An 11,713-nucleotide genomic window follows, 5' to 3' on the forward strand; every position below is an offset into this window, starting at 1 on the left:
ACAAGAGAAGAAAAAAAAAATTCCAGGTAGCAGCAACCCTAGAAAAACCTCTGGGGGGATCCATGGCTGATTATAATGAAATCTCAAAAAAGTTACATGCATTAAAGTTACACGGAAATTGAAGAATGAGGCAAATGATCCTGAAGTCATTCATACTAATAAAATTTAGTTGGATCATCACCCTGATTTCCCAGATAGTTGTAGATAGCTGGGATTTGCAGAATTACTGAAGTCAGGTTGTTTTTCCTTTCTGTGGTCCACAATGATGTTTTTTTTCCCCCTCATCCATGTTATTAGGCTATTTTGACATGATCACTACACACAAAAATCCATCCATCCATCCATTTTCTAACCCGCTGAATCCGAATAGGGTCACGGGGGTCTGCCGGAGCCAATCCCAGCCAACACAGGGCACGAACCAATCCTGGGCAGGGTGCCAACCTACCGCAGGACACACACAAACACACCAATCACACACTAGGGCCAATTCAGAATCGCCAATCCACTTAACCTGCATGTCTTTGAAATGTGGGAAGAAACCGGAGTGCCCGGAGGAAACCCACGCAGACACAGGGAGAACATGCAAGCTCCACGCAGGGAGGACCCGGGAAGCGAACCCAGGTCCCCTAACTGCGAGGCAGCAGCGCTACCACTGCGCCACCGTGCCGCCCACACACAAAAATGAAAAATATAATTCAAATAATTATATTTTGTGTGCAAAAGCCCATATTTTTTAAGATTTTCTCTGTCTGGTTAGATTTTTGAGGGACATGTTCTCCCCGTGTCTGCGTGGGTTTCCTCCGGGTGCTCCGGTTTCCTCCCACAGTCTAAAGACATGCAGGTTAGGTGCATTGGCGATTCTAAATTGTCCCTAGTGTGTGCTTGGTGTGTGGGTGTGTGTGTGCGCACCCAGTGGTGGGCTGGTGCCCTGCATGGGGTTTGTTTCCTGCCTTGCGCCCTGTGTTGGCTGGGATTGGCTCCAGCAGACCCCCGTGACCCTGTAGTTAGGATATAGCGGGTTGGATAATGGATGGATGGATGCAACCTAAATTTGAAAATATTGTTTTCATGCTTACAGTGGCTGACCCACATTTTTGGGGCCCTTGGACTGTTATGGAGGCCCAGCAGTGAGGTCTGGGTAACCACTGTTATCATCTTCAGTGAGGTTGTCCACATAAATGTTTTAAAAAAAATGTAACCGCTACCCATATTAATGGGGCCCGTGAACTGTCATGGAAGCCCACTTCACAGCCAACAGTGAGGTCTGGGTAACCACTGTTATCATCTTCAGTGGGGTTGTTCCACATAAACATTAAAAATGTAACCACTACATCTCCGATTTCAATTAAAATTGCTGTACTGGATTATCTTGCATGTCAAAGTCACTGTTATGAATAACATTTTCTTATGCTTGTTTTTCAATTAGATGGATGGAAAAATTAAAGTTGCTTCTGGGGCCCCTCCAGGAATAACAGCCATGAAGCTTAAACTTCATTACTTTCATAGTTGATCTGCCTGTGTATGCTTATTAACATAACAAACATCTACATTTTTACCTTTTTTGTTTACATATCTGCTGTACTTTATATCTCTTTTGAATGTTTAGAAGTTGTCAGCCAGCTTACTAGGACTTCACATTCCTTGGTTACACTTTTCCATTTTATTATACTCCTGATGAAATCACATGCCATGTTCTTCACTGGCCACACCATGTTTTTCAGGGTAAAAATTCTCGAGTGAGAATCCAAGACATTAATTTTCATAGACACAATTGCACCCCATTGTTTGGTACACCTTGAGTAAGTCACCCACTACTTCAAGATTGTTTTCATCCTTTTGATTTCTCGAAAAGTTTGTGCAGACACTTCTGAAGCTCTGCCAAGCTGCTTTCACAACTTAATTCAACTCTTCAAGTCTCTTCATCTTTTAATTCTTTAATCAGAGGACCTACAAAAATGCCGGGAAAATCTATTATTCAAGTACATCAATGCTTGTTTGCGTTTTATCCAGTGTTTTAACAAATCCAGGTGTGATGTGTAGAAGAGGAAGGTAAACTATCTCTGCATGTACAACTGGACTGTTTAGCTCATTTTTCTATTCTTGAAAAGTGAGTTATATTTTAGCCATTTGGAACACAGCGGGTCCTCCTGTCCCTACTCTTCAAGCTGTAAGCTAGAAATAATGCAATCACCCTTAGATCTCCACAGATATTCCACATTTATTTCTGATACTAAATGTTTTTTTAAATGTAACTTCATGTCCTCATAGGACTCTTTCATGTTAATAGAATGGACTATTGGTACAGAAGGGAATGTATTTCTTTGTGGTTCAAGATGACTTTTCATGAGTCAATGAAAAGGTCAGTCAGTCAGTGTCCAACCCGCTATATCCTAACACAGGGGTCTGCTGGAGCCAATCCCAGGAAGCAAGGCAGGAACAAACTCTGGGCAGGGCACCAGCCCACCTCAGGGCACACACAAAGCACACACTAGGGACAATTTAGGATCACCAATGCACCTAACCTGCATGTTTTTGGACTGTGGGAGGAAACCTACGCAGACATGGGGAGAACATGCAAACTCCACGCAGGGAGGACCTGGGAAGTGAACCCAGGTCTGCTTACTGCGAAGCAGCAGTGCTACCCATTGCGCCATCGTGCCGCCCGTTCAATGAAAAGGTGCCATTTGTACAGTATATAGTTTATTAGTATTTTTATCCCTTAATGACAATCTTCTCCTTCTTGTTCTTTCAGTTGCTTCCATTAGGGGTTAGAGTATCATCCAAAACTGTTGTCCGCATATTGATTTGGCAAAATTTTACACCGGATGCTCTTCCTGTCACAAACACGCTGGTCTGTGCATCCGATAGAATCTATCTATCTATCTATCTATCTATCTATCTATCTATCTATCTATCTATCTATCTATCTATCTATCTATCTATCTATCTATCTATCTATCTATCTATCTATCTATCTATCTATCTATCTATCTATCTATCTATCTATCTATCTATCTATCTATCTATCTATCTATCTATCTACTTTATTAATCCCAAGGGGAAATTCAAATACTCCAGCAGCATCATACTGATAAAAAACTATTAAATTAAAGAGTGATAAAAATGCAGGTAAAACAGACAGTAACTTTGTATAATGTTAACGTTTACCCCCCCGGGTGGAATCGAAGAGTCGCATAGTGTGGGGGAGGAATGATCTTCTGTCTGGAGATGACACTGTTCAGTGGATGCAGTGGATTCTCCATGATTGACAGAGTTTGCTCAGTGCCTGTCGCTCTGCCACAGATGTCAAACTGTCCAGCTCCGTGCCTACAATAGAGCCTGCCTTCCTCACCAATTTGTCCAGGAGTGAGGCGTCGTCCTTCTTTATGCTGCCTCCCCAGCACAGAAGAAGAGAAGAAGAAGAGGGTGCTCACCACAACCGTCTGATAGAACATCTGCAGCATCTTATTGCAGATGTTGAAGGACGCCAGCCTTCTAAGGAAGTATAGTCGGCTCTGTCCTCTCTTGCACAGAGCATCAGTATTGGCAGTTCAGTCCAATTTATCATCCAGCTGCACTTCCAGGTATTTATAGGTCTGCACTCTCTGCACGCAGTCGCCTCTGATGATCACAGGGTCCAGGAGGGGCCTGGGCCTCCTCAAATCCACCACCAGCTCCTTGGTTTTGCTGGTGTTCAGTTGTAGATGGTTTGAATCACACCATTTACTGTAACAAAGTCCTTGATTAGGTTCCTATACTACTACTCCTGCCCACTCCTGATGCAGCCCACGATAGCAGTGTCGTCAGCGAACTTTTGCACGTAGCAGGACTCCAAGTTGTATTGGAAATCTAATGTATATAGGCTGAACAGGACTGGAGAAAGCACAGTCCCCTGCGGTGCTCCAGTGTTACTGTCCCCAATGTCAGACCTTCATTTCCCGAGACACACATACTGAGGTCTGTCTGTAAGAGTCCACGATCCGCGCCACCAGGTATGAATCTACTCCCATCTCTTGTCAGCTTGTCCCTGAGGAGCAGAGGTTGGATGGTGTTGAAGGCGCTAGAGAAGTCCAAAAACATAATTCTTACAGCACCACTGCCTCTGTCCAAGTGGGAGAGGGATCGGTGAAGCATATAGATGATGGCATCCTCCGCTCCCACCTTCTCCTGGTATATGAGCTGCAGAAGGTCGCGGGCAAGGCAGACCCGTGGCCTCAGCTGGTGAAGCAGCAGCCGCTCCATTGTCTTCATCACATGTCAGATGCTACAGGCCGGAAGTCATTTAGCTCTCTAGGATGTGATACCTTTGATGCAAGATGTTTTCCAAAGCCTCAGGACTCTCCCCTGTTCCATGCTCAGGTTGAAGATGCACTGTAGAGGACACCCCAGCTCCAGCGCACAGGCCTTCAGCAGTTGTGGCTATACTCCATCTGGACCTGCTGCTTTGCTTGCACGAAGTCTCCTCAGCTCTCTGCTCACCTGCGCTGCTGTAATTGTGGGTGGGAATGTCTCTCCTATGCTGGTGTCAGCAGAAGGATGGGTGAAGGGTGTAGTACTCGAAGGTGAGAGTGGGTTAGGGTGGTCAAACCTGTTAAAGAAGTTGTTCATTTGATTTCTTCTCTCCACGTCTCTCAATGGTGGCACCCCGCTTCAAGCTGTAGCCAATGATGATCTTCATCCCATCCCACACTTCCTTCATGCTGTTATTCTGCAACTTCTGCTTCAGCTTTCTCCAGTACTGCTCCTTCACTGCCCTGAGCTGGACTCGAGTTCCTTCTGCACATGCTTGAGCTCCTGCTGATCACCGTCTTTAAAAGCCGTTTTCTTCTGGTTCAAAAGGGCCCTTGATGTCACTTGTAATACCTGGCTTGTTGTTAGCATAGCAGCGTACTGTTCTTACTGGAACTACAATGTCCATACAGAAGTTGATGTAGTCAGTAGTGCAGTCAACAACCTCCTCAGTGTTCTCACTATAAGATCCCTGCAGGATATCCCAGACCGTAGTTCCAAAGCAGTCTCTCAGAGCCTGCTCTGCCTCAGAGGACATGACGACAAAAGATGAAAATATGAAACATGAAACCTAAGCAGAGTAGAACCAGTCTGGCTTCATATTCAGCATCATACAGTATGTAAAGTATGCTTAGAACACCCACCACAAACCTTCAGCAAACCATCAGTATTGTCCCATGTATTTAAATCGGAATGTGTGTAAAGAGAATATAATTTTGGTGACTAGTAAAATTACTACCATTTACCTCAAGAACGTTATTTGAGTACCAGTTGATACAATGTGGTTGCTTACTGTTAAAATGTTTCAAAAAACAATTAGTGCAGGGCCATCGATATAACGAGATATATGCTCAGACCCCCTTGAGCTCCAGCTCTCCCAGCATGCACGACTAACCTGCTAACTTACCTGGTTATGCGGTCCGGTAATTATTGCTGATCAGCCCATTTACTTAATTGTCAGCAAATTTGACAATATACCTGTTATAACAATGACATTTTGGGATGTCCACATGTACAAAATTATAATAATAATAAAAATACTGAGTAAAGGAATATATACATACTGTGTATATAGCTTGATATTATGCAAGTGGCACAGAGATCAGCCTTGCTGCTTCCTAACTTTAGAAAAAATGAGTTTGATACACTGAATATTATTCTCTTATTCGAAACTATATGCTCCTGTGGGCTTAGAAGCTATCTGTGCAGAATCTGCATGCTCTTCTAATGGCTGTTTGGGTTTTCTCATGGTAACTTCAGATCAACCCTGTACAACGAGTGTATGCATTCTTGCAAAGTTGTGTGGTTGCTTGCAGAACCCTTGCTTGACCAGAACCTTTTCATTCTGTGAAGAGTTCTTAGCGTGCAAAATTAGGAAAAATGAATCTTTCGACATATGCTGGGATACACCAGGTCAAGAAAACCTGAGCTTAGCCGCAGCAACAGTTCTTTGAAATATAAATCTATTACTGGTTATTTATGGAGCCTGCTACTGATCTAAATATGGATCTTTCTGGAATTTTTATGTACATGGGTTGTTTAGGGAATCAAAAATGATTCCCCTATGGCACTGCTATGAACAACCACTATGGCACCTTTTAAAATGTGTGTGTGTTTCGGATCACATGTTGTTCGGAGGGGCTCTGGCTCTTAAGACTCTGAATTAGATTAAGTGGGTTTAACTGGATGGTTTGTAATTTTTTTTACAAACTAACTAGGGGGCTCTGCCCCCTGCTCGCCCACCCCTGGGTTTGGTTTACCAGATTTGCAATTTAAAGAGATTGTTACTTTCATGGGAATTGTTACATATGCATTAATTTCACTTTTACTTTAAATCTTTTATAAAAACAATATTTGGACTTAATTTTTTTTTAAAGGTTGAATTGAATTTTGATTCCGTGTTTGGACTTTCATTGTGACAATGCAATATATAACTGCTTGTGAGTTAATATCATTTCTTTCTCTCTAATAAATAAAACGACTTTCTCGAATGTTTGCCCATGCTCTTTCTTCTTCGCTTTGTCATTGACGTGTCATCTAGAATGTATAAAATTATTGTCCTGATAAAATTTATAAGATTTGAGAGAGCAGGAAGTGTGTCGGGCAAAAGCATTCACACGACTGAAGTTAGAAGGATGAGCGTGGTCCTGTTTGAAAATAGTTGTAAGTAGTGCATGAAAGAATCTCATGTTAAAAGTCTCCGTCCCATGGGACTTCATACCGTAGCAACGTTTTTTGGCAACACAAATTTGACGATCTACAAGTCTCTGACTTGAAGTTTAAATCTGAACAATATATTCGATTTCTTTTCAATGTTCCGTTATTTCACCGAGTAAACACACGCTAAGGAGATGCGGTCAGATCAGCTGCTGTCTTGCTGCGCTGCTGGTGAACTGCTGCTGCTGGTGCTGCTGCGTGTGCTGCTTGTCGTGCTGCGTGTCAATCATTTAAAAGCCTGTACAGCAGCTGTCCTTTGGTCTCACTGCCTTGTCTCATGTGACGTCAAAGTGTCTTCCGAGAAGATCATGTTTTATCTCCCTCTTCTCCCTCCCAAGGTTTTTTTTTAATAATAGAGAGATGTATTGATAAAAAGCAGAAGCTAGACTTGAAGCACACATTTGTTTATACTTGTATGGCAAATTTCACATCTGTTTTAATCTTTTTTTTAAATCTATTAATCTATTTTAAGCATATTTTTCAAATATAGCAATGTGTTGTACTCACATGCAGGGTAAGAATAGTGAACATTTATTCAGTATTCAAAATAATAAAAATGCAGAGTAATGATATATACACATACTACATATAGCTTGATTTTATGCAGGTGTATCCACATATATTTCCATCCATCCATTATCCAATCCGCTATATCCTAACACAGGGTAACAGAGATCTGCTGGAGCCAATCCCAGCCAACACAAGGCGCAAGGCAAGAACAAACCCCGGACAGGGCGCCAGCCCAACATATATTTCCCCTTGGATTAAAAATAGTTTATCTAATCAGATATTCATATGTTATGATTATAATGCAGTTAGTGAAGGTCTGTGACAGGGTGCATCTACAAAGGGAAGAATGCAAGTTTATTTCAATTCTTAAAAGAAAGTAGGAAACAAAGCATTTTGGCTGGCAGGCTACACACAACCTTTACTTTGGGGTTCTTTCCTTTTTTCAATGTGAAAAAATAACCTCTACCTTTTTTTCCCTATTATATTATAATGCATATTTCTAATACTGCCTAATGAAACTTTGACCTCCGTCCCATAAGGTGTGTAGTTCTGTGTAGCTGGAGATTGTGAACCACCACAAAAATCCGGAAAAATTAAACTGCTGTAATGTTACTTCAATTTATATTGAACATCAGTTGTATGTTCTACCAATGTTGTACTATGTTTATTATCATTTTAAAAAATCTGTTTTGTTGTGTTATGAGTTTATCCCTTTTGTAATGTGCAGTATCTGAATACATATGTATGCTGCATGTATACATCTATTAAACTGTTGCATGCTTGTGTCTCGCTGCATTTTGTAATATGCCCTCTCAGTATGGCGTATCTTTATTGTATTGTGTGATATATGTTTTTATTTTTGTTATCTGAGTAATGCAAAGTCCGTTTACAATGAAAATACATAAAGTGAATCCGGATGGCTATCACGATCCTTTGTCCCTGGTATTCCTGAAAAGGCAACGTGAAAGCGGACTCACAAGAAAAGTAAATCGATCATGTCACCAGGAGTGTTCAGCAATTCAAGATGGCGTTCATGGAGTAAATTGTAACCGCTTGTTCCCACTCGAAATAATAAATAAACTTTAGAAACATCATAGTCGGGTGTCTAATCGGCCGAATTCGTGCTTATAAGACAGCATGCTCAGGGCGCCCGAGATGCGCGGCTCGACTGGCAATAAGCTGCACCGCAAGTGCTAATCAGGACAACGCCGGCTGTTAGCAGACCCCGTTTAACAGCCCCGACCCCGTAGCAGCCCACCCAGACACTCATGTGGGTACTCGATAACCCCCATCTCGATTACGGTACTTCATCGGAATCATGCAACGGTTCGAGTCCTTGGCAACTTTCCTAGCAACAGGAAGCTGGGCAAGCTAGCTGACTGCAGGCTTGCGTAAGAGAAAAGCAAAAGACAAAAAAATAAAAATCTTACGGCAGTGAAACACCACAGTGCCCCGACGAGTGAAAACACATCACCCCAAAGTGTGCAGTTTCGTAACTCTTTTTATTTTTCTCTTGTAATTATAACGCTCTTAACAACAAATAATCAGAACCACGTCATTCAAAGTCAATGGCGGAGTTGTGTTAGTTATCGAACTCTTTCGCAGTATTAAACGCAAAAAGAGTATTCGACAGGAGCCGACTTCGGGCGAATCGGTAGGGCAGTGATTGATCTTTAAAGTACTGACGTTGTTAAGTCCCGGGCTGTCCGATATCGGGGTCAAAATTGAGGGAATCTGGCAAAATTGAGCTTCGCAACCTGCACTTCGGCCCGGTTTTTCGCGAATAAAAGTTACTCGTCGCGTAGACAATTGTCCAAAAGGTGTACTGCCAGAAAGCCCAGGGTGTCCGCAGTCCATCCGAGTGAGGTACTGGGCTCCCCTCACCCAGGGAGCGGAAAATTTGCCAGAAATGACAGGATGAGAAAACACAAACCGGAGTGTGTGAGTTTCACCCAGGCTGCTGGATCAGCTGCTGGCAGTTGGTGTTCTCAATCACGTCCGCACGGAGGAATAATATACGTCTCGGGAGCAGCTAGGAGAGTGAGAGGCAGAAAGCGGGACGAAGTACGTTGGTGAGCCGAGGGCAACGGGGACACAACCAGGAATCGTACAGCCAGAGCTGACCAGGGGCAAGGGGGACCCCGAGAGTTGCGATCCACGCCAGAACAAGCGGAACAGTCAACACAGAAATCATCGAGCCGTCCCGAGTGGCACATTTAGACACCTGTCAAAAAGAAGCAATTTGAGAAGACTCGTCAAAAGTAGATACCATGTCGGAAACGGCAGCCGCGCCGCCTCCCCAGAAGGCTAAAAAGGGGAAAGGTGCAAAAAGGAGCGCGTCCACTCCCAAATACGCGGATATGATTAAAGCCGCTATTCACGCGGAGAAAAACCGAACTGGGTCCTCCAGACAGGCCATCCAGAAGTACATCAAAAGCAACTTCAAGGTGGGAGACAACGCCGACTCTCAGATCAAGCTATCGCTGAAAAGACTAGTGGCCACCGGCACCCTGCGACACACCAAGGGCATGGGGGCGTCCGGTTCCTTCAAACTTGCCAAGATGGACGAGCCTAAGAAGGTGACCAAGCCACGGGCAGCCGAGAAGACCAAAAAGAAACCACCTCGAGCCGCTAAGCCCAAAAAGGTGGCCAAGCCTAAGAAAATAGCCAAGTCTCCCGGAAAAGCGAAGAAGCCCAAGGCTGCAGAAAAGAAAGTGAAAAAGACGGCCGCCGAAAAGAAGAAAACGGCGGAAAAGCCCAAAAAGTCTGAAAAGGTTAAAAAGGCGAAAGCCACAAGGGCGAGCAAGCCCAAAAAAGTCAAGACGGCCAAGCCGAAAGCGAAGGCGAGCCCCAAAAAGGCAGGGAAAAAGAAGTAAAACATCATATATTTGTATATAGACTTTTTACAAAGGAGGACTGATGTAAAAAAAAAGGGCAGACTTCTCTTTTCTATCAGCTTTTACGGACTTTTTCTCCGGATCTTTTTGTAGAAACCAATGTTACAGTTCTGTGGCTACGGGAGCAGTTGACCCCCGACCACTACATATTTATACTTTGTATTGTTCTTATGATGAGCTTAAACTGTTAAGAGGGGGATTGTTGTGTACGTTCACAAGCTTTGGTTAGACATGAACGTAAACGAGTAGTAATGAAATTGGCCCTATGAGTAATCGTATATGGTAACGTGTTGTAAAATCATACAAACCATGCTGAAATTGTAAATTAATTGAATAATAAAACAAAAATCGGCCAGTTGGACAATGTGTAGAGTGCATTTGTGAAGAGTTACAGGGAGGGGGGTGGAGGGCGCAGGTGAGTTGTGGTGTCCCTAAGCAGCGCAGCGCGCACCTGAGGCGAAGAAGGAGAGCTCAAGAGAGGACGATCGAAGAATTTGAGATGGAGGGATGAGTCGCATCACAAAAAAAAAAAGATTTTTCTTTTGGCACATAGAAAAACGGAGAATGACGGATAGAGTCACTTGTGTCGAAAGCTGTTTTTTTCTGCTTTTGGGTAAGTTGTGCTGATGGGTCTGGTTCTGTAATTTTTTAAAATTCAGCTGTGGGTATTGGGTGAAGAAATGTATATGGGCGCCTGCGTTGCCTTTGTGTAGTTGTCTGAAAAACTTCTCGGCAATGTGTCGACGCTATAACACATCAGAAGAGGTAGTCCTCTTGCTCTAATTGCGATGAAGGGGAAAGACGGCTGAGTTATAAAATAATAAATGTTGATACATTTATGCAGACTCTCGACTCGGCGTCGACTGGTGCAAGAAGTTTCTGGAGTTCAATAAAGCTAATTTGGGATGAACCTTATTGGCAGCGACAGCCGCGCTATTTACAACATTCAGAAAGCAAAGTCTGCCGATGTCCAGACTAGCGGTGGGTGTAGTGTAGAAACATCTCGTTTTCATTCATATAACTTGTCTATTTACCCCGTCTACGGTTACCTGTCATGCCTCTGTTGCTGTGGTAATTGGCTCCGCCTCCTAGCGGCTTGGCGCTGGAAAGAGGGACAAATATTTTTCATCTCCAGCGGCACAGTGGAGCAACGAGCGGAGGTCATCCAGTTTAGTGTGTGATGTTCTCACCCATATGAATGTGCAGGGATACGTGAATCAACGAGAATTGTCTGTGTGTGTGTTTGTGTACACGCACGATTGTGTCCTGCTACGGGCTGACGCTCCGTCCAGGTCCGTTTTCCTCCATGCTTGAGTGCCAAACAACAGTATTAGAGTAACATGGTGGAAAATTTTTGCCTTGCGTATATCACCATATCCACGCTAAAACGCCCACTGTTAATCAGCGTGTAGATGAAATTATCTTGGAACATATTTATGTTGATACCATTTTGCCTTAAGTAACAAAGGCTCGACATCCTGCCCTGAAACGGTTACCGATTTTCCTTCCGGGAAGCTCTCCGCTATTCAGCAGTTCATATATGCGGTGTCAGTCCTGTCCTTTATGTCGTCGTATCTACT

At 43.4% G+C, this 11,713-nt stretch overlaps 1 protein-coding gene across 1 annotated transcript; it reads left to right on the forward strand.

The window, feature by feature from the left end:
• Positions 1-9,265: 9,265 nt before the first annotated feature.
• Positions 9,266-10,494, forward strand: LOC120521931 (histone H1.0-B-like). Its single transcript, XM_039743196.1, has one exon. The coding sequence runs from the start codon at positions 9,507-9,509 to the stop codon at positions 10,110-10,112; it is 606 nt and encodes a 201-aa protein (XP_039599130.1). The 5' UTR covers positions 9,266-9,506; the 3' UTR covers positions 10,113-10,494.
• The last annotated feature ends 1,219 nt before the right edge of the window (positions 10,495-11,713 follow it).

The sequence above is a fragment of the Polypterus senegalus genome, unplaced genomic scaffold (assembly GCF_016835505.1).
Source record: "Polypterus senegalus isolate Bchr_013 unplaced genomic scaffold, ASM1683550v1 scaffold_1327, whole genome shotgun sequence".
Taxonomy (NCBI): domain Eukaryota; kingdom Metazoa; phylum Chordata; class Cladistia; order Polypteriformes; family Polypteridae; genus Polypterus; species Polypterus senegalus.

Coding starts and splice junctions, on each gene's coding strand:
- LOC120521931 (XM_039743196.1), top strand. CDS start 9,507: ATGTCGGAAACGGCAGCCGCGCCGCCTCCCCAGAAGGCTAAAAAGGGG.